The 21,253-nt window shown below is 42.9% G+C and overlaps 1 protein-coding gene across 5 annotated transcripts in view; it reads left to right on the forward strand.

Moving 5' to 3' along the window:
• Positions 1 to 21,253, forward strand: part of ACTR3B (actin related protein 3B) — an 89,561-nt gene that overhangs the window by 16,704 nt on the left and 51,604 nt on the right. For 2 of the 5 annotated variants that reach the window (XM_045496261.1, XM_045496262.1), the window contains exons 2-4: positions 2,756 to 2,811; positions 17,399 to 17,523; positions 18,393 to 18,503. In XM_045496261.1, coding sequence (XP_045352217.1) covers positions 2,756 to 2,811; positions 17,399 to 17,523; positions 18,393 to 18,503 — 292 coding nt within the window. Of the gene's footprint in view, positions 1 to 2,755; positions 2,812 to 5,591; positions 5,611 to 17,398; positions 17,524 to 18,392; positions 18,504 to 21,253 lie in introns of those variants that run through there. The other 3 variants (XM_045496264.1, XM_045496263.1, XM_045496265.1) reach the window with 2 other exon arrangements.

The following is a 21,253-nucleotide window of genomic DNA, read 5'->3' on the forward strand; positions in this document are numbered from 1 at the left end:
AGTATTCAGTTGAATTTTGGTCTAAACGTGCACCAGCCAGCCCATCTCTGCAGCCTGACCTTTTGCTTCTCGGGGCCATGGCTCACGATTTCAGGGTACAAGACACAATTGTGGAAGGATGTCTTCTATCTGCTGGGTTTACCATTTGTGCATTTTATTTCCACCGCAACGCAAAGTGGGGTGTCTGTGCTGTAGAGTCACGTACGGCAGAGGGACTGAACGAGGCCACAGAACATGCTGTGTGCGTTTTCTGAACTTTTCAAAACTTTTAAGTTAGGAAATATTTCAAACACACAGAAAAATAACAGTCAAAAAACTTACTATCATTTTTTAATGTTTACTTGTTTTTGAGAGAGAGCGAGAGAGAGAGAAGCTGAGTGAGCAGGGGAGGGGCAGAGAGAGAGGGAGACACAATCTGAAGCAGGCTCCAGGATCCAAGCTGTTCGTACCATGCAGGCACTCCCCCACCCCCCTCAAAAATATAACTTGTATAGGTAGCACTGTTCTAGGGCTTTCTCTGCTTCCTTATTTATATATAAAACTCACTAAGCCTAGGAAACAGGTTGTATTATTATGCCCATTTTACAGATGGAGAAACCGAGATACAGATAGGTAGAGCAACGTGCCCAAAGTCACACATTTGGCAAATAACAGAGCTGGGACTTGAATCCAAGCAGTCTGGTGCCAGAGTGCATGGTCTTGACCAATACGATGCACTCTGTTGACTTTCAGAAATACAAAATATAATGGAACAGATAGAAATGATACTTTCACCTCATTTTAATAAAGGTTAACATTTCACTGTGTTTGTTGTTTGTTGGTTTGTCTTCACTTCATCACACAAACAAGTGTTTTCTCACGTGTAGATGACAGGTTGTGCTTAGATGATGGCCCTGGTCTTTCTGTGGCCCATCACATTGTGTTTCTGACCTGCAGCACCCCCCTTTCTAACACTGCCCCTTTCCCCCGCAGTTTGGCAGTAAATCCCTTTCCTTACAAGGGTAAGAACTCATTCAGCAGATATTTATGGGGTGCCTGCCACATGCTAGGCACTGTGCTGGGGGTGGAGGGACAGTCAAGAAAAAGAACTGTGTTCTGTCATCATACAAGCTATAATCTCACCACGCGGGCAGGCAGATAATCTGAGTGCAAGGTGCATAATCTTGGGGGGATGGGTGAGTGATGTGGCCTTTAAAAAAAACCACAGTCTTAAATTTGCGGGTTTTAGTGATTTCTGACCTGCTTGTTAGGTTTCTTTAGCCTTGGGTCAGCAATTCAGTTCATTTGTATTTATTGTCTGGAATATACTTCCAGAATGATGGTCGAATTGGGAATTTTTGAAGTTCAGTATATGTTGCTTTCCTTCTGGAAAGTCCCCAGGTCTGGGTCAGCTTTGAAACCTTGCTCTGGGTCTGGTGAGCCCTACAGTGGGGGTCCACTTGGTTTGTGCATCTGGTAATTTGTGGAACCTGGAGGGCCCACAGATGGCTCCCAGAAACTTCTGGCATGGCCTGATGGTTTTCAGAGCCCAGCCTCACCCAAGTTCCTGTGGCACCAAGAACTTGGAGACTGAGCAGTAAGGCGTGATTTAAATGGAGCGAACTTGCCGTTTTGGGCTCCCCACGCCTTATTCATTCACTATGTGTTCAAAAATAGTGAAATTAGCATATGGTAAAAATACATTTACAAATCATAAAATTAATTTATTAGAATTTGGAATGTAGTACCACATCAAAAAATTTTAGTATCAAGCATCTTGAAATAATTTATAAAAATGGAATGAATTAACAAAGTGACTTTCAACACTGCTGGGAAGTGTTTTTCTTCATTATGAGCGTTACTGCAGGATGATGGCTCAGTTGTCCAGACTTTACTGTTCATTACAGTCGGCTAATAAGGAAGGAAGGGCTCATGAGTCTTTTCGATTTTCAGTTTTTTATTTCCAGCAGATGGTTCTCCGTGGTGGTCCCCCCCTGCCACTTTTTAAAAAAAAAAATTTTTTTTTATTTAAGGGATTAGCAAATGCTTTTGGAACAGATAGTAGTATTTTGGCATTTGTTTTAGTTAAGACTTTTGGAACCCATCACACAGAGTATCTTGACAGAAAATGGGCTCGTTCTGAAATGAGATGAAAAAGAGATGCTCCTGTCAGATATTCTCAGGAGGTGGCAGTGGCTGTTTCTAGACATATGCCATGACATTTTAAGAAAATTATATAATCATTTTTTAAGCGTCCCCCCCCCCCCTTTCAAAAGTTCATGAAGTTTGAGAAGTAAGTGTGCTTCTCTGAGAGCCAGCTCTGGAGTTTAGCCTGCTCATTCAGATTCGGGTTCTTTCTCTGTTCACCAGCTGCTTGGCTCGGGGCAGCCGAACGAACATCCCAATGCCTCAGTTTTCTCATCTGCAAAATAGGGACAAGGGCTACTCCCTTTGCAGGACTTGTGTGAAAAGGAAAAGAGTGTAAAAGCACGTTTAAAGCCGTGAGGGACACACAAATGTAATTTATGTGTTAATGCATGCGTGCACATTTTTTTGCCAGTAGAAAGAAGCTTCACATTTTATGTTTTAATAACAGCTCGCTTATCTGAAATTAGTGTTTGATTCTCAGTCATCATAAGCTTTTTTTTTTTTTTTCCAAGTGAATATTTTGAGGCTTGATGTGGTAGGACTTGGAGAGCTTATGATAAAAGACACTAATGGTATCCAGAGGACAGTATTATTATCTAAACCTGTGTTGATGACTTTGTGCTTTTAGGTATACCAAGCTTGGCTACGCAGGCAACACTGAGCCACAGTTCATTATTCCTTCATGTAAGTACAGCCCCACCCTCAACGTGTGTGAAGGACCGGGGTTCTCGGCATTGTGATTCTGTTTTCCAAAGCATATTCATTGACTTGCCATCTGCTTTTAGAAGATTGTCCTGGTTACTGGGGAGGGTTATCGATTTTGACACCGAGTCCTGAATATTGCTATAGACCGTAGCTGTGGCCTAAAACCCCCCAACTTTCTGGCCCTTTGGTCCTCTTCTGAGAAAGCCCCTTGTCACCATCGTTGGAGTTTCAGCCTGGGTGGTTGGCTGGGGCTTTTCCTTCAGTCATAAATGTCTGAGCTGCCTTGAAGAAATCTGGTCCTTTACGGTTCATTTGTAATTTTAAGTAAGTACAGTTTTATTAACTTAGCGATTCCATGGACTGAGCATCCATTGTGCTGCACTGTTCACTCTATTGAATGCCCTTTAAAAAAAACCCAAAAAACACGAGAGGCCTGATGACTGTTTTATTGTGTTCAGAGTGTCTGCTTTTGTTTAAATTTTGGTCAGTAGAGAGTGATGGACGTAAAAGAAGAAATGTTCTCACATCTTGGCAAGAGTACGTCCTACCCACTCTTTGTTTCCCACAGGAGCCTCCAAGGTCGGGTCAGTTGTTTTTAGGGTAGAATTTTTCTCTGAAATTGTTTAAATTCCGGGTTATTATTTGGAGACCGTTTACCAGACTAACTTGTATCAGTCCAGGGGGAAGGGAAACACTGCCTCCTAAGTGTAGATCTTGTGCGATGAATTGTTATCTTAGAAGTTGTAAGGTGGTGCGGGGCCAGGGACCCAGTGAGGGTAGGCCCTTGTCAGCAGTATGGAACATTATGGAACATGGACAGCTTAGGAGAGCTGGGGAGAGGAGGCTTAGCGTTTATTCCAGGGAAGGCGCAGGCCTTTTTGGTGTATATGGGTACTCACCTCACTAGGAAGTGTACCCCAGATTCCTCGAGCACATGTTATTTACCTCATTCTCCTTCCTTCCTTGCTTGCTGTATAATCACGAATCTGATTTCTAGGTCTGAACACCCTGGCACCATGGCGGGGTGTTCTTAATAACAGGCACAATTTGTCTGCTGTGTTCTTTATTTAGGATTCATAATTTGGTGTATTAGTTTGCTGGGGGCTGCCGTTATAAAATACCACAGAGTGATGTCTTAAATAACAGAAATGTATTTGATCCCAGAATGGAGGCTCGAAGTCCCAGATCAAGGGGCCATCGGGATTGGTTCACAGTGAGGCTTTCAGACAGCACCTCCTCACTGTGTCCCCACATCGCCTTTTCTCTGCACACAACCGAAAGAGAGATCTCTGTGGTCCCTTCCTCTTCTTATGAGGACAACAGTTCTCTTCGATTAAGTCCCACCTTATGACCTCATTTAACTTTTATTACCTCCTTACGGTCCCCACGTCCGAACGCAGTCACACAGGGGGCAAGGGCTTCAACATATGAATTTTTAGGAGACGTAATTAGGTCCATCACGTCTGGCGCTTTGCAGGCTACGTCGGTCAGTCCTTTGAGAATTTTATTATTGCGAATGCCCCGGAACTTGATCGTTCCATGTTGGGTTGATAAATCGGACGTTCTGACTTTTCAAAGCAGATTGGATTTTAACCTTGCTGAGTGCCACGGCTCTGAAAGGCTGACCTTGCACCTCCTGCTTTAATGCGTTGCCGTTTCAAACTGCCAGCAGCGTTCAGCCGGCTGGCCCGTTCAACCCGTCATCATCAACAGGGAGGAGAACTGAAGTCGGTTATTAGCGGGATTGCATTCGCCGCCAGGCAGCAAGGCGGCTGTCAGAACCTTCACAGTAGCAGAAGCTGGAAAGAGCATAAGAAGTCGGAGAAGCGGGAGGAAAGCCACAGCTATATCGTCGGCTGAGTCCGTTGCAAGGGATGGAGAAGCCCCGGGAGGCGGGGTGAGAAGATTTGGGGGCCCGGGTGAGGATGCTGGGTTGGGTGGAGGGCCTCGGTCGCCCGGGGCTGTCGGCTTTCCTGCTCGTCTTCGTTCCGGGAGCTGAATCATTTCTCGGGCTCTAGAGGCTCCGTCCACAAGGTGAAGTTCGAGACGCACGTGCCGAAGTGGCACCCGCAGAGAAGAGGTGGGGCTCGTGCGGATGTGCGTCAGCTCGCCGACGCCGATGACGCTGGCGGACGCTGGCGGACACGGGCGGGGCCCGCTGGGTGGGCGAGGCGCGTGCGGGCTGTCGTCACGGCCCTGGGCACACAGTGGCCGGGAACGTGGCCGGGAACGTGGGGGAGGGCCAGATGACCACAGACTCTGTTCTCTCGAGGGATTTTACCTTTATCTCGCACCCGGGAATTTCCACGTTGTTCCCCGAAGGGCTCCCTCAGGCCTGAGCCAGCGGACGGGCGAGGTGCCGCGCGCCCCGTCCGGCTCTTCCCGGGCGGCTCTGCCCCTGTCCGGCGTGCGCTTCTGGGCAGCGTGTTCAGGATTGTTCGAGTGGAGGGTTTCCCGGCCTTTTTTTTGGTCTTTTTTTATTTTATTTTATTTTATTTTTAATTTTTTTTTCAACGTTTATTTATTTTTGGGACAGAGAGAGACAGAGCATGAACGGGGGAGGGGCAGAGAGAGAGGGAGACACAGAATCGGAAACAGGCTCCAGGCTCTGAGCCATCAGCCCAGAGCCCGACGGGGCTCGAACTCACGGACCGCGAGATCGTGACCTGGCTGAAGTCGGACGCTTAACGACTGCGCCACCCAGGCGCCCCTGGCCTTTTTTTGGTCTTTAAGTTGTGGGAGTATATTGAGAGTCATTGAAAAGTTTCCGGCAGAGGAGTGAGGATGTGTGTGGTGATCGTGTCCGTGGAAGGCGCACCAGGGAGGTGCGGGAGGGGTCGGGAGAAAGTTAGGACGCGTCAGACCTTCGGCGTCGGAGGAGTTCGGTGTAAAGGCCCCCTTGGCATCAGGTGAAAGGCTTCATGCTCGGAGGATGTCTCCACGGGAGGTGGGGACTGAGCCCAGAGATGTTTTTGGGTTTTCTTTTAATGGAATAGTTACAAAAAAGTTTTTGGAAGTTTATTTATTTTTGAGAGAGAGAGAGAGACAGAGAGAGTGAGCTGGGGAGGGGCAGAGAGAGGGAGAGAGAGAGAATCCCCAGCAGGCTCCGTGTTGTGAGCGCAGAGTTGGATGTGGGCCTCGAACTCACGAACCGTGAGAGAATGACCTGAGCCGAAATCGAGTGGGATGGACGCTTAACTGACTGAGCCACCCAGGCGCCCCTATTGCACAGTTTTTAAAAAATTTTTATTTCAGCTAAAAACGGTTGCAGAAGATAATGTAGCACAGACCTGTGTACCCACCCACCACTCAGAATGAACAAACGCTGACATGATTTCATCCTGTAAATCTGTAAACCCATGCATCAGAGTGGGCAAGGTCCTCTCCCTTTGCCTCCAGCCCATTCCCCTCTCTTGCTCTCCCTCTGCCGGGAACTTCCTGTGGCCAGTGTGTTCTCTCCTGACCTTATGGGAACAGGGTTCCTTAACTGTATGTGGCCTTGTTCTGCCGGTTTAGACCTTTCTAAATGATACGATACTGTAAATCACTTTCAGCATTGTCCTTTTATAAAGAACCCGCCCCTCCCCCCCCCCCCCCCCCCCCCCCGGAAATAGGTTTTAAGATTTAGCAATGTTGATATATACAGTTCTTGATCAGAGTTCTAGCATTTGAATCTCAATTATTTTTTCGTTTGGGCATTTTCCAGTTTTCTCTGTTAACAAAATGGTGCAGTAAACCTCTCCTTACGCACACGCGCTAGTTTCCCAAGAGAAAATGAGGAGAAATGGGGTTGTTTCATCGTGCAGGTGTGCACCTCTTCAGCTTCTCAGCTGTTGTCAGGCTGGTCTTCTGAGTGCTTGTGCTGAGTTAAGCTCCCGTAGGTGCTGCTAAAGGGTTTTTGTTTCCACACAGCCTTGACAAAAGTTGATGTTGGTAGACTTAAATTTTCGCCAGTCTGACCAATGTGAAACGATGCATCATTTTATAAATTTGCATTTCTCTGATGACTAGTAAGGTTGGGCACCTTTCATTGCCTGTTCGTATCTTTGCCCATTTTTTCTATTGCATATTTTTTTTTATCTTTTTTACGGAGTTTTATGGAGTTGTCTTTGTATACTCTGAATATTAATATGTTGCAAATATTGTCTTCTATTTTATGGCATCTTTTTAAATGATTTTTTAAATCTAGACACGTAAAATTTTGATATAGTTAAAATATTCAGTACGCATTTTCCATTTATAATTTGTTTCTATCTTGAAAAATGCATTTCTACTCCAAAGTCATAAGGACTTTCTGCATTTTCTTCTGCGACAATTTTGAGTTTACTTTTTGAATATGGTGTGAGATAGTTATTTTACTTATTTTCTGAATGGAAGGACACTTGTCCCAGCACCATTTATTGAAGAGTACATTCCAATTTGTTATGCCTTTTAAATCATATTGAGGTACCATATATGCTTGGGAATATTTCTGGTGTTTTTATTTGGTTTCATTTATGCATTTGTTTATCTTCACTCCAAATTCATGCTGTCTTAAATGTTATTACTTCAGCCAGTGTCTTGATATCTGGTAGGTGTGGTTCCTCTTCCCTTTTTTCTCAGAATAACCTCAGCTATTCTTAGGCCTTACTTTTTATTACAGATTTTATTTTATTTTATTAAAAAAATGTTTATTTATTTATTTTGAGAGAGAGAGAGAGAGATCGTGACCTGAGCTGAAATCAAGAGTAGGACGCTTAACTGACGGAGCCACCCAGGCGCCCCTTTACTACAGACTTTAAAATTGGTTAAGGTCTATGAAAAATTGTAATGGGGTTTTGATTAGAGACACATTCAGTTTATAGATTAATTGGGGAAGATTTTGACATCTTTATGAATTGAGTTTTTCTATCCATGAATATGGTATATGTGATCTTTATTAATGGCTTTTGTGTTTTTCAGTAATGTTTTTGTAATAGACTTCATAAAGCTCATACACCTTTTACTAGATTTAACTGTAGGTACCCTTATGTGTTTGTTGCTGTTGTGAATTTTCTGAAATCACATTTTCTAACTAGTAATTGCTAGCATGTAGAAATGCTGTTGAGTTTTTTGTTTTTTAATCCAGCAACCTTACGTGCTTCTCTTATTTGTTCTATTAGCTTGCAGATTCTTGTAAGTTTTCTATTCAGACTATTAACTGCAAGTAATGGTTGTCCCTTTCAATCTCAATATTGTATATATATATTTTTCGTCTTTTGTACCGGCCAGAACTTCTCCTGCCGGAGTGACTAGAGCTGGAGGTAGTGGGTGCTTTTGTTAGTCTGATTTTAAAGACAGTGATTTTAGTGTGCCACTAGTCATTGCTCTTGGTTTTTGTGGAAATGCTTTTTTCAGGTTAATACAGTGCCCTTTCTATTTCTAGTTTACTGAGAGCTGATCATATGGTTTTGGACAGTTAAGGTCCTATAATACGATGAATTACATTAATATATTTTCAAGTATTAAACAGTCATTTATTTCATTCTTGAGATAAACCCTACTTGGTTATGAAATACCAACTACATGTGGAATTGTATTTGCAAATATTTATTTGGGTTTTTGCATCAGTGTTTATTTTTTTTATTTTTTATTTAAAAAAATTTTTTTTTTCAACGTTTATTTATTTTTGGGACAGAGAGAGACAGAGCATGAACGGGGGAGGGTCAGAGAGAGGGAGACACAGAATCGGAAGCAGGCTCCAGGCTCTGAGCTGCCAGCACAGAGCCCGACGCGGGGCTCGAACTCACGGACCGCGAGATCGTGACCTGGCTGAAGTCGGACGCTCAACCGACTGCGCCACCCAGGCGCCCCTGCATCAGTGTTTAAAAGTGCGATTACTCTATAATTTATCTTTCTTGTACATTTTTGTCTGGTTTGAATATCAAAATTAGACTGGCTTTTGGAGATGAGTTTTTCAGCTTTCTTTTCTGTTCTTTAGAACAGTAAGTAAGATAGGAATTATTATTTCTTGAAGGTTTCATCAAATATATGACATTCTTTTGGGAAATATACTGGATGTATTAATTAAGAAATTACTGTTGTCTGGTAATTACTGTAGTAAATGTTCCTAAGATCTAGAATTTATATGTAAGTTTTGAGCACCTTTCTGATAATCTTCCCTAGATTACCCTCAGATGACCTTTTAACATTTGGAAAATAATCTGTTTCTTCTGGTTACCCACATTCTATACTCCTACAGTTTTTTTAATCTGCAGAACTTTTACATTTTTCTTTACTAAGTTTAATCTTATGAGTTTTGGTTCGTCATTAAGCTTACTGAGGGGTTTTATTTTTTAATTTGTTTAGATAATTTACAAACTATATTTGTCTTCAAATATGTTATTTTGAGATCATTGTAGATTCATAGGCAGTGTAAGAGATAGCTTGGAGAGACCTGTGTACCCTCCTCCCTGTTTCATCCAGGGCTACATCTTACATAGTTATACTATAGCATTAAAGCCAGGAAATGGAAATTGGTGCAGTGTGTGTGTGTGTGTGTGTGTGTGTGTCTGTGTGTGTGTGTGTGTCTGTGTGTGTGTGTGTGTGTGTAGTTCCATGTCCTTTTATCCCACGTGTAGATTCCTGTGATTACCACTACAGTCAAGATGTGGAACCATCATATCACCACAACAGTGTCTCCTGAGCTGTTTCTTTATAACTACACTTGACTCTCCTCCCCACCATTCCTAACCTTTGGCAACTACTAATCTGTTTCTGTCTCCATAATTTTGTGGGTTTTTTTTTTGAGAATGTTTTATAACTGGAACCATCCAGGCTATGTCCTTTGTGATTGGCTTTTTCACTTGGCATAATGCCCTTCAGATCCATCTGAGTTGTTGTATGTATTGACAGTTTCTTTTTTTATTTGAGTCGTATTTCAATGTATGCATGTATGAGTTTGTTTAAACATTCATGTACTGAAGGACTTCTTGATTATTTCCGCTTTGTAGCTATTATAAATAGAGCTGCTGTGAAAATTGTGTACAGGTTTTTGTGCGGACATAATTTTTCATTTCTCTAGATAAATACTGTGTAGTGCAGTTGCTGCATTGTATGGCAAGTTTATGTTTAGTATTATTAAGAAATTGCCAAAGTATTTCCCATAGTGGCTGTACCATTTTACATTTCTACCAGCTGTGTATGAGAGAGCCGGTGTCACTGCATCCTTGCCAGCATTTGGTGTTGCCACAGTTTTTTTATTTTAGCTCCTCTCATAAGTGTGTAGTTGTATCTCATCATGGTCTGAATCTCCATTTCTGTAATGGCCAGTGGTGTTGAACATCTTTTCATGTGCTTATTTTCCATCTGAGAATCCTCGTCTATTAAATGTCTCTTTATGTATTTGCTCATTTTCTAATTGTTATATTTTTACTGTGAGGTTTTGAGAGTTCTTTATATATACTAGATAACGAGTCCTTTGTCAAATATATGGTTTGCAAACAATTTCTCCCGTTGTGAGCTTCTCTTTCCATCTTCTTCATAGGGTCTTCTGCAGAGCAAAAGGTTTAACTTTTGTTACACCAGCTTTTAGATTCATTGGTTTTCTCTGTGTTTCTGTTTTAAATTTCATTGATTTCTGCTCTCATCCTTCTTTCTTGCTTTGGGTTTTGTTTTGCTCTTCTTTTTCTAGGTTCTTAAGGTGGGAACATAGATTATTGATTTGAGACTCTCTCTTTTTTTTTTTAATTAAAAATTTTTTTCTAATGTTTATTTTTGGGAGAGAGAGAGAGACATGGAGTGTGAATGGGGGAGGGGCAGAGAGAGAGGGAGGGTGAACCAACTGAGCCACCCAAGGCATCCCAGAGAGTTTTTCTGTTTTCTAATGTAAACTTTTAGTGTTAAAATTTTCCCAGTAATCACTGCTTTTGCAGTGTCCAACACATTTTGATATTTTGTGTTTTTGTTTCCATTCCATTCATGTATTTTGAAAACTTCCCTGAGATTTCCTCTTTGACACATTTAGAACTGCATTGTTCAACTTCCAGATGTTTGTGGGATTTTCCTGGTAACCTTTCTGTCACTGATTTTTGGGTTTATTCTATTGTAGTCAAAAAGCATACTCTGTATGAGTTTAACTCTTATAAAATTATTTATTCTTTACAGTTTATTTTGAGAGAGTGAGAGGGTGCGTGTGTACAAGTGGGTGAGCGGCAGAGAGAGAGAGAGAGAGAGAGAATCCCAAGCAGGCTCCTTGCTCAGTGTGGACCCCGATGTGGGGCTCGATCTCAATGACCTGAGCAGATATGAAGAGTCGGACACTTGACCGACTGAGCCACTGACTGAGCCAACCCGTACAACCAACCGACTGTATGGTTTTACAGTGATTGCAAAATTATTAAGGTTTCTTTTATGGCCCCGTGTAAGGTTTATTTTGGTTCCACGGGCACTTGTAAACAGTATATACTCTATTCTCTTTGGGTAGAGTATTCTGTGTATGTTGGTTGGCTCCCGTAGGTTGATGGTATTGTTGAGCTCTTTTGTCCTTCTGTCAGTTGTTGAGAGAGGCATTGAGGTCTGCAGCTCTAATTGTGGGTTCGTCTGTTTTTCTCATCAGTTTTTGTCTCCAGTACTTTGCACTTCCATTCTTTGTTACGTGCACATTTAGGATTGCGGTGTCTTCTTGATGGACTGACCCTTTATCTTTTTTAATGTTCTTTTCAATTTTTTCTTTCTTTGTTATAAAATTTACTTTTTCTGATGGCAATATAGCCAATCATGCTTTCTTTGATTGACATTTGTGTGGATATCTTTTTCCATCTTTTTACTTTCAACCTACATATATCCTTATATTTGAAGAATCAGGTTCTTTTTCTTTTTCTTTTTTTTTTTTAACGTTTTTATTCACTTTTGAGAGAGGGAGAGAGACAGTGCAAGCAGGGGAAGGGCAGAGAGAGAGGGAGACACAGAATCTGAAGCACACTGTAAGCTCTGATCTGTCAGCACAGAGCCCGATGCGGGGCTCAAACTCACAAGCCGTGAGATCATGACCTGAGCTGAAGTCAGACGCTTAATGGACTGAGCCACCCAGGTGCCCTGTGAAGAATCAGGTTCTTTTAATCCACTCTGCCAATCTCTGTCTTTTCATTAATGTATTTAGATCACATAATTTATTGTAATTATTGATTAGTGCTTTTTCTGCTTGTTCTTTTTTTTTATTCCTTTGTTTTGTTTTACCTGAGTTCCTGGGGATTATTTGAGCATTTTTTTAGGATTTTATTTTGATTTATGTATTGTGTTTTTGAGTGCATCTCTTTTTATTTTTTAACATGTATTCATTTTTGTGAGCGAGAGAGACAGAGCACAAGCAGGGGAGGGGCAGAGAGAGAGGGACACACGGTATCCGAAGCAGGCTCCAGGCTCCAAGCTGTCAGCACAGGGCCTGACGCGGGGCTTGAACTCACAGACTGTGAGATCATGACCTGAGCCGAAGTCAGACGCTCGACCGACTGAGCCATCCAGGTGCCCCAAGTGCATCTCTTTATGTAGCATCTCAGTGGTTGGTCTATTACATTTCCTGTACATAATTTTTCTTAGTCTCCTGTGTTAACACCTTACCAGTCTGAGTGAAAGGCTCCACATTTCTGATATAATTGTCTTGAATATTTCTTCTACGTACATTGAGAAGGACATCAGTGTTACAATTTTTGCTATAACTGCCAAACATAATTTAGAAAACTCAAGAGGAGAAGGAAAGTAATTATGCTTATTTTTGCTCTTTCTGTGTTTCTTCCCTCCTGATGTTCCAAGATTCCTTCTTCTTTTTTGTCTTTAGTTTTTTCTAATGGTTATTTATTTTTGAGAGAGGGAGAGACAGAGCACAGGTGGGGGAGAGGCAGAGAGAGAGAGAGGGAGACAGAATCTGAAACAGGCTCCAGGCTCTGAGCTGTCAGCACAGAGCCCGATGCGGGACTCGAACTTGGGAACGGCAAGATCCTGACCTGAGCCGAAGTCAGAGGCTTAACCGGCTGAGCCACCCAGGCGCCTCCCAAGATTCCTACTTTTATAATTTCCTCTCCGTTTAGAAAACTTTCCGAGCCATTTTTTAAGAGTAGGTATGCTGATGACAAATTCTGTTAGCTTTTGTTTACGAATGTCTTGATTTGCTCTGCATTTTTGGGGATATTTGGGCTGAATTTAGAATTCCGAGTGGACGGTTCTCAACACTTGAAAAATGTACCATTTCTTTCTGGGTGCCCTGATTTCTGATGAGAAATTTGTTGGAGGCTTTTAGAATTTTTTCTTTGGTCTTCAGTTTTTAGAAGTTTGGCTGTAATGTATCTTGGCATGGATTTCTTTGGGTTTATCCTGTTTGGGGTTTGTTCAGTGTTGAATCTGTAGGCTGATTTCTTTTTTAGTCAAATTTGGCAGATTTTTAGCCATTATTTCTTTGAATACTTTTTCCTTTTTCCTCTCCTTCTGGGACTTGGAATGCATGAATGTTAGCGCTTTTATTATATATCCTACATGTCCCTGAGGCCCAGTTCATTTGCTTTTCAATCTGTTTTCTTTGTTGTTCAGGCTGGGTAACTTCTATTGTTATATCTTCAAGATCAGTGATTCTTTTCTCTGTCCTTTCCTGCTGTTGAACTAATCCACCGAGATTTTTATTTCAGGTATTGTATATTTTTAGTTCCAAAATTTCCATGCAGTTTTGTCTCTGTCTTCTATCCTTGCTTTCACTTTGTGCTTCTTTGCTGAGACTTTCTTGTATTTTCCATTGTTTCAAGTGTGTTTGTAGATTGACGCATCGTATGATTGCTCCTAAAATCTTGCTTAATAATTCTGTTATCTGTGTCGTCTTGGGGTGGGCATCTGTTGATTATCTTTTCTCATTTCGGTTGAGATATTTCTGGTTCTTGCTGTGGTGAGGGATTGTTTTTATTGAAACCTGGACATTTAAAAAATTTTTTAAAAAATGTTTATTTTTTTGGTGGGGGGAGGGGCAGAGAGATTAGAAGGAGACACAGAATCCGAAGCAGTCTCCATGCTTTGAGCTGTCAGCACAGAGCCCGACGTGGGGCTCGAACTCATGAACCATATGAGCTGTGAGATCATGACCTGAGCTGAAGTCGGAAGCTTAACCAACTGAGTCACCCAGGTGCCCCTAAACCTGGACATTTTAGATAGTCTGAGATTCTGGATCTTGTTTAAATCTGATGTTTCAGCAGGTTATTTCTGATACAGCTCCAGTAAGGAAAGGGGGATGCCCCTTGTTAATGCCAGTTTGGGGTTGAAGTTCAAGGTCTCCTCTTGGCCTTTGTTGACACTGGGTGGGGGAAGGCTCCATGTTACTGCTCATTGTGGGTGGGAGTTCAGCCTCCGCATTAGGCCTAAGCAAGTAGCCTTCTGGCCGGGAGGGACAGGGGTGCCTTGTTACTGCTGGTGGTGGTGGCAGTCCTGACTTGCCACTCGGCCTCCTGTGACGAAAGCCCAGTGTGAGAGCAGAGGGGACAGATTGATCCCGCTGGGTGGGGTGGACGTTCAGCTTTCGCACTGAGGAGGAGGGGTGGTTTTCCTGAGGTGTTTGACTGGAGTTAAGCAGGTATTGTTTAGACTGCCCCCTTTATCTTCTTTGGTTGCAGGTAGCAGGCTTTTGGGGGTATACCCTTTTTGTTTTGAGCTCATCGGCGTTTCTAGGGTAACCAGTATGGGCCACAGGAGACAAAAGAAGACCCAGGAGACTCACGGCTGTGTTGTTCCCGGAGTCCTGTGGTCCCCAGCCAGTTTGTCCGCTCTTTACCTTCTGGCCTCTGTGTTTCTTTCTTCTAGAAAGTCGCCAGGTTCTGGCTGTACTTAGAGCAGCAGGAAAACTAGGTTAACTCTGTCCTTGCAGAAGCGGAAGCCCAAATTTAATTAACTCTGAGTAGAAAATATATTCGTCTGCCATAGAAGTTAAATGGTATAATAGGACGCAGTGAAAATTAACTCTTTCCCACCCACTTCCCCTCTCCCTGGTTCCTTGTGTTTCCTTCCTGAGATGCTCCACAAATCCCAGCAGATATACACAGGCATCTGTTTTCACACAGTAGTGGCATCTCACGTACACTGCTCCGCACCTTGCGTTTTTGTCAAGGCGCTACACCTTAGCCATCCTTCTAGATTGGTATATGAACACCTGCTGGCTTCTTTTTCGTGGCCTCCTGATATTCCATTGCGTGGAGATGCCACCTGTGTGTAACCAGTTGGAATGTTTCGCTGCTGACTCCATTATCTGTTCTATTCATTGTCCTTCCCATCTCAGTGTCACCTGTGTTGACACCTGTTACTGTATGTGGCGGTGGGTTGGAGATCGCTGCTGGGGTGGCACGGACCCTTTCTCTGTAAGGAGTCCCGTAGTCTGTGAAAGCTCATCGATGGTCTTTGATAGCTGCTCTCTTAGGCGCATTTCTCCATCATCTTCATAAGGACCGTGTGGACCACATCTTGCTTTTCGTAGGCTTATGCAAAAGAGTTTGAAGATAAGCTCTATGTGCCTTTACTCTGTTTCGTGGATTCAGTTGCTTCATGTATAATAGGTAGTAATAGTTAAAAGAAGTATACTTTGTTTTGGTTTTGTTTTGTTTTGTGTTTTTCTTATTTCTCATGGCCACTAAAACATACATCTACCATGATTTGGGGCCAGAGTAGTTTGATTACCTTTTTGGGAGGGATAGGATTAACTTGGTTTTCATTTGTATTTCTGAGTGTGGTAGTGTCACCTCACTAAGTTTAGTATTTTTTCTTCAAGGTGGTGATTTTTCTTTTCTTTCTTTTTTTTTTTTTTGAATTAAGTTTATTTGTTTTGAGAGAGTGCATGCATGCAAGTGAGTGGGGAGGAGCAGACAGACAGAGACAGAGATTCCACCCAGGCTCTGTACTGACAGTGCAGAGCCTGATGCAGGGACTTGAGCACACAAACCATGAAATCATGACCTGAGCCAAAGTTGGATGCTTAACTGACCAAGCCACCCAGGCACCCCAGGGTGATGATTTTTCTTCTGGTTAATATGTTGCCCCCAAATTCTTGGCAAAGTTGAATGATGGAATGAATCGCAGAATTTTTTTGCCCTGTGTCTTCACAATCTTTTATTTTGACTTGGCAGTTTAATTACAAATTCATGCATAATTAAGTTTGATCTTGCCCAGAGGATAGAATCTGTCACTCACACTGGCACCCTGTGCGAGGACCTTGCGGTCTGCTGTGAGCCGTGCTGCCAGGGGCCCTCTGCGTGCATGACGTGTGCGTCAGATGATCCTGTGTGATGCTTGTCAGTGTGCCATTGAGTGGCCTGCTCAGTTTTCAGAGGTGGTTTTATTTGTTTCTGTAGATTGCTTCAGTTGTTTCGGGCCCAGCAGACTTTACTGCCCTGTGACCAGCTTCAGGGCTCTGGACATGCTCACCACCTCTGACTGCTTGCTGGGCTTTGTCTCCAGCATTTCCACGCCATACCTGCTCCTTGAGTCCTGCAGAAATCCCGTCCCCTAGATTTGTGCCACCTTTTGTAACTGGAAGGCTTTGAGTCTAAGTGTGGCAGTGAGCTGGAGGAGTGAGAAGAGGTGGACAGAGTGACTTCTACTCCGGACTCCTCCTTTTTACCTCTTGCCCCCGTCGCTGCAAGACACCTTTCCCACAAACAGGGTTCACATTCACCCGTGTGACTGTTGCGACCCTTCATTCGTAATGATTTGGGGGTTTCAGATGATCTGCTCTAAAAAATACGTTCATGTGTCTGCTAATTTGTTTTGGGATAAATTTGATGAAGGTGAGTTTACGGGAGCTCGGAGTATGACCAAGGGTTAGGAGTGTAAATGGAAAATTTTATCTTTGTGAAGCTTCCACATTTCATTAAATATTAAATTCTGTAGTGAAGTTTTATGTGATTTTTACTAAGTATATTCTCAAACGTCATGGTTAACCCCTTATTAAAATGATGTTTCAGAAAGCCATTGGCATTTTTACATAATACAGTTGTTTGATTACTGTACTTTTCTTTTTTGTGATGGATATTAGCCATCAGCCTCCTAGTTGTTTCTTTGAGTGAAGTCAGTTTTTTTCCTATAACAAGATTAAAAGAATATATTTTAAATCTATTTGATGCAGAGTTTTATTTAAAAAAGGACTGGAGAGTGTATAGGTGTTATTTTTCAGTTTACTCTTCTTTTTTGTATTATATTTTTAATTTGTCTCCTATATTGTATTTTAAAATTTGGAACCTATTGATACATACCCCAAGGGCATTTCATTTATTGTCTTGTGGGATTTTTCCAGATGAAATTGAGAAATATAGTGATATAGCTTCTGTCAGCATTAAAAGCAGATCAGCTAAGTTCCTTTGTACTATTCTGAAAATAATACTGCAACATAAAAGCTGTTTCTGTATTTTATGTACTCGTTGATAGTGTCTTTTCTATGAACACCCCACCCCATATAAAACCCTAACATTGAAATGTACATACATGGGGATTATATGATCCTTTCTTGATCATTCAAAAAGATATGAATAGTGATGGAAATCTTTGTGCTTTTTTTTTTTTTTTTTTTTTTTTTTTTTTTTTTTTTTTTAAGGTATTGCCATCAGGGAGTCGGCAAAGGTAGTTGACCAAGCCCAGAGGAGGGTGTTGAGAGGAGTCGATGACCTGGACTTTTTCATAGGGGACGAGGCCATAGATAAGCCCACGTATGCCACAAAGGTGAGCTCCTCTTAGGGATTTGCTGCTTTAGTGTGGAGCTGAGAACAGAACAGTAGAAGGGATAGTGCAGAATGGCAGATGGGCTAGAAACTGTACTTAGGAGTTAAGGGATGTATTTTTATTTTTATGTTTAAAAAGTTTCTTTCTTAACTTTATTTAAAAAAAATTTGTTTTAAAGTTTATTTTTGAGAGAGTACGCATGTGTGTGCACACGCACGCGTGCAAGTGTGGGGGAGGGACAGAGAGTGAGGGAGAGAGAGAATTCCAAGCAGGCTCTGTGCTGACGGAGCCTGGTGTGGGGCTTGAACTCACAAAATGTGAGATCGTGACCTGATCAGAAACCAAGAGTCAGACACTTAACTGACTGAGACACCCAGGTGCCCCAGTTTTGTAGTTTTTGAAGGGGGTATTTAAAATTTTTGTTTACATTTTATTTATTTTTGAGAGAGAGAGAGAGAGAGAGAGCACAAGTGGGGGAGGGGCAGAGAGCGAGGGAGACACAGAATCTGAAGCAGGCTCCAGGCTCTGAGCTGTCAGCACAGAGCCCAATGTGGGGCTTGAACCCACGAACCGTGAGATCATGACCTGAGCCGAAGTCGGGCTCTCAACCGACTGAGCCCCCTCAGGTGCCCCATCTGTTACGCATTGTTAACGCACTTCCTTGTACCTGGGAGTAAGGGCTGCAGAGTGGAAACAGGAGCATGGCTTAATCTTTCTGCCCATGTGCCTGTTTCCTTTGGTGAGTGAGGTCCGTCCCTGTGCTGGCAGCCTTCCCCTCTAACCCAGTCCGTCCTGGGCTGGCGTTGTTGGACTCTTACTCTTACTGTTGTGACCTGAAGTCTGACGTATTTTGGTTTCTCTTGCTGTAGTGGCCAATAAGACATGGAATAATTGAAGACTGGGATCTAATGGAAAGGTTTATGGAACAAGTGATTTTTAAATACCTTCGAGCTGAACCTGAGGATCATTACTTTTTAATGGTGAGTAACTAGACCTGAGAGGAATATATCCTCAAAATCCCGAATTACTTAGATTTTTCTTTTTCCAGATTACTTAGATTAAAAAAATTTTTTTTCTAAATGTTTGTTTATTTTTGAGAGAAAGAGAGACAGAGTGTGAGTGGGAGAGGGGCAGAGAGAGAGGGAGACACAGAATCCGAAGCAGGCTCCCGGCTCCCAGCTGTCAGCACAGAGCCCGACGCGGGTCTCGAACCCACAAACCGTGAGATCATGACCTGAGCCGAAGTCAGACGCTCGACCAACTGAGCCACCCAGGTGCCCCCAGATTACTTAGATTGTAAACTCAAGATATTCTTCCCTGGAGAGTTTTAAATTCCTGTAAAGCCATTTGTATGAATCCGGTGCTTTCTTGGCACATAACAGAAGGCTCATCAAAAATGTCTGAAGTCAACAGGGGATCATCAGCCGTCAGAACAGCAAGGCCAGAGCTGGGCGGTTGCAGGGCTCACCACTCGAGGGCACTAGAGCGGCCTTGGTTCCCCACAGGCTCCAGGATGGCACCACCTCATGCTTTAGACGCTCTTAGAGGTAGAAACGCTTTGTAAGAATGGAGAGTCCCTTTCCCGGGAATGTTCCCAGCCTGTGTGTCCCATCTGTCCCTGCCTGGCCTGGTCACTAGCAGGGGGAATGAAATTACATTGATGGGTTTAGACTAATCCGATTTCTTCCTGGGGGCTGGGGAGGGGACGGTGTCTGATGGCCTGGCCCCAGGAGGGTGAGTACCTAAACAGACTCCGTCAGCGAGGAAGATTGGGGCGGGGGGACCGTGTGTGGGTAGCGATGCCCTCCTGATGGAGCTGGAGGGCTAGGATTTTTGCTTTGTAGCAGAGGAAACCAGTGAAGCTACTATTTTGCCAGGCTTTAAGTGTTATTATAAAATAAGACTGAGCTTAGTTATGGGTCCTGATTATGGTACTTAATTGATCTTGTTCAAATAGAATAAAACATTACAGAGAAATGAGGAGAAATGTCTCTTGGTTATGGAATCTTTTCTAGTTCTACTCAACATTATGTGTTTCCTTCCATGAAATGTTCTTTTTAAGTTAAAATTAATTACATGTTCAAAACGCTTGCTTTATAGAGAGCAATTGCATGTAACATAAGCTGCATATTAAAACGTACATAATTTAGCTTTGGATTTTCTCCATGCAAGGATATTGTCAAATGGTCCCAGATCCAATTATATAATTCTTTCTAATGTTAAATATGGAGTGTGCTTTAGAATTATCTGACTTAAAATATGTTAACTGCAAGGCTATTGTGGTAGTTTGTGGAATCTATATATTTGATATCTATTAAGGCAAGTCCTTGAAAGTGCTCTGATCGTTTTTCTGGCTGTATCTTTGCAACTGGGAATTGCCAAGTACGGGTAATGTGTTTTACAGGCCACTGTGTATTTTCTATCCTGTGTACCTACAGTGGTTTATGTAAAATAAATGAAGCCAGGAAACTGACAGTGTGTCTGAGTGGCTTTGTCTTTATAGCCAAAACAAATCACAGGCTCCCACCTGTCACATTTGGCATGTTTCCTTCTTTAGCACATCACATAACTACCTGTTGGATGGGGTTGTAGGACCAGGCACCGTGCCCAGCTGCTTCCTTCTGTCTGCCTCAGCTCTCTGCGCCAGGATTCCTCCCTTTCACTCCACACAGAGCAGGCCTGTGGAGCAAACGCTACCACCAGGACGCAGCCTGCAGGAAGTTTTCCCTAAAATCATTTTTTTTTTGGCATGTTTAGAGGCTAGTGAGGTAAAGCCACTTGCCAGGAAGGAATCGGAGGTGTTTGCTTTGACTATGGAAAAGCTGAAGTCCATTTGCCAAAAACGAGTATCTATAATGAATGTTAAAGAAAATCAAGTTTATTAAAGATAGGAAAATGTTATATTATGTACATTGTGCTTTGAATTCTGTAAGTCACTTCATTGCAGGCGGTGACTGAGAAAGTGATGAGAATGGTAAGTTTCCTTCAGGTTTATACCCTTAATCATCAGTTAATGGAATAGTTAAAGCGGAGGAAAGCAAGTGTAGAGATTTACGGCCAAGTCATAGAAGTTAATTGAAGACATTTGCTCAACTGCTACATCACATGAGAGCTTCTTGGTATTAGAGAGTCTCAGAGATCTAAATTATAGGTCCCTTGGTAGCTCACAGAATTGTTCTTTCTTTCTGCTGCGAGCAGACATCTGAACATACAGGGTGAGAATGAGCTCGTGACGGCTCCTGTTTTTCAAGAAGTTTCAGAGATTCAAGTCGTATTGGTCATGTGGACTGAGGAGACAGTAAAGGAGAGTTGTCCTCTGTTCAGTACCGAGTTGCCCGGGGTTCAAAATAGAGTCATGTGTTTTAGAGGGTTGCAGTGCCCTTGAGTGGAAGTGGAGTTACAACTTCAGGAGAGATGTGCACACATTTTGAACACGAATCAAGCCAGAACAAGCAAGCAGCACGTGCGGCTCACAAAGGCCTGAGAGCGGAGAGCTGCGGTGTCCAGGAGCAGGGATGACGGACACCCCGGCTCGAGTGGGGCGGGGCAGGGAAGAGAGGAGGATATGCCGCCCGTCCTCCGCCTTTCCCACGCACGTCGGTGAGGGCAGATCTCTTTACTCGGTCTACCGGGTGCTAATCTCCTGCAGAAACAGCCTCGCAGCACGCCCAGAAATAATGCTCAGCCAGCTCTCTGGGCATCCCTGAGAATTAGTCGTCACGCGCAGTAT

The sequence above is a fragment of the Leopardus geoffroyi genome, chromosome A2, assembly GCF_018350155.1.
Source record: "Leopardus geoffroyi isolate Oge1 chromosome A2, O.geoffroyi_Oge1_pat1.0, whole genome shotgun sequence".
In the NCBI taxonomy this organism is placed as follows: Eukaryota; Metazoa; Chordata; class Mammalia; order Carnivora; family Felidae; genus Leopardus; species Leopardus geoffroyi.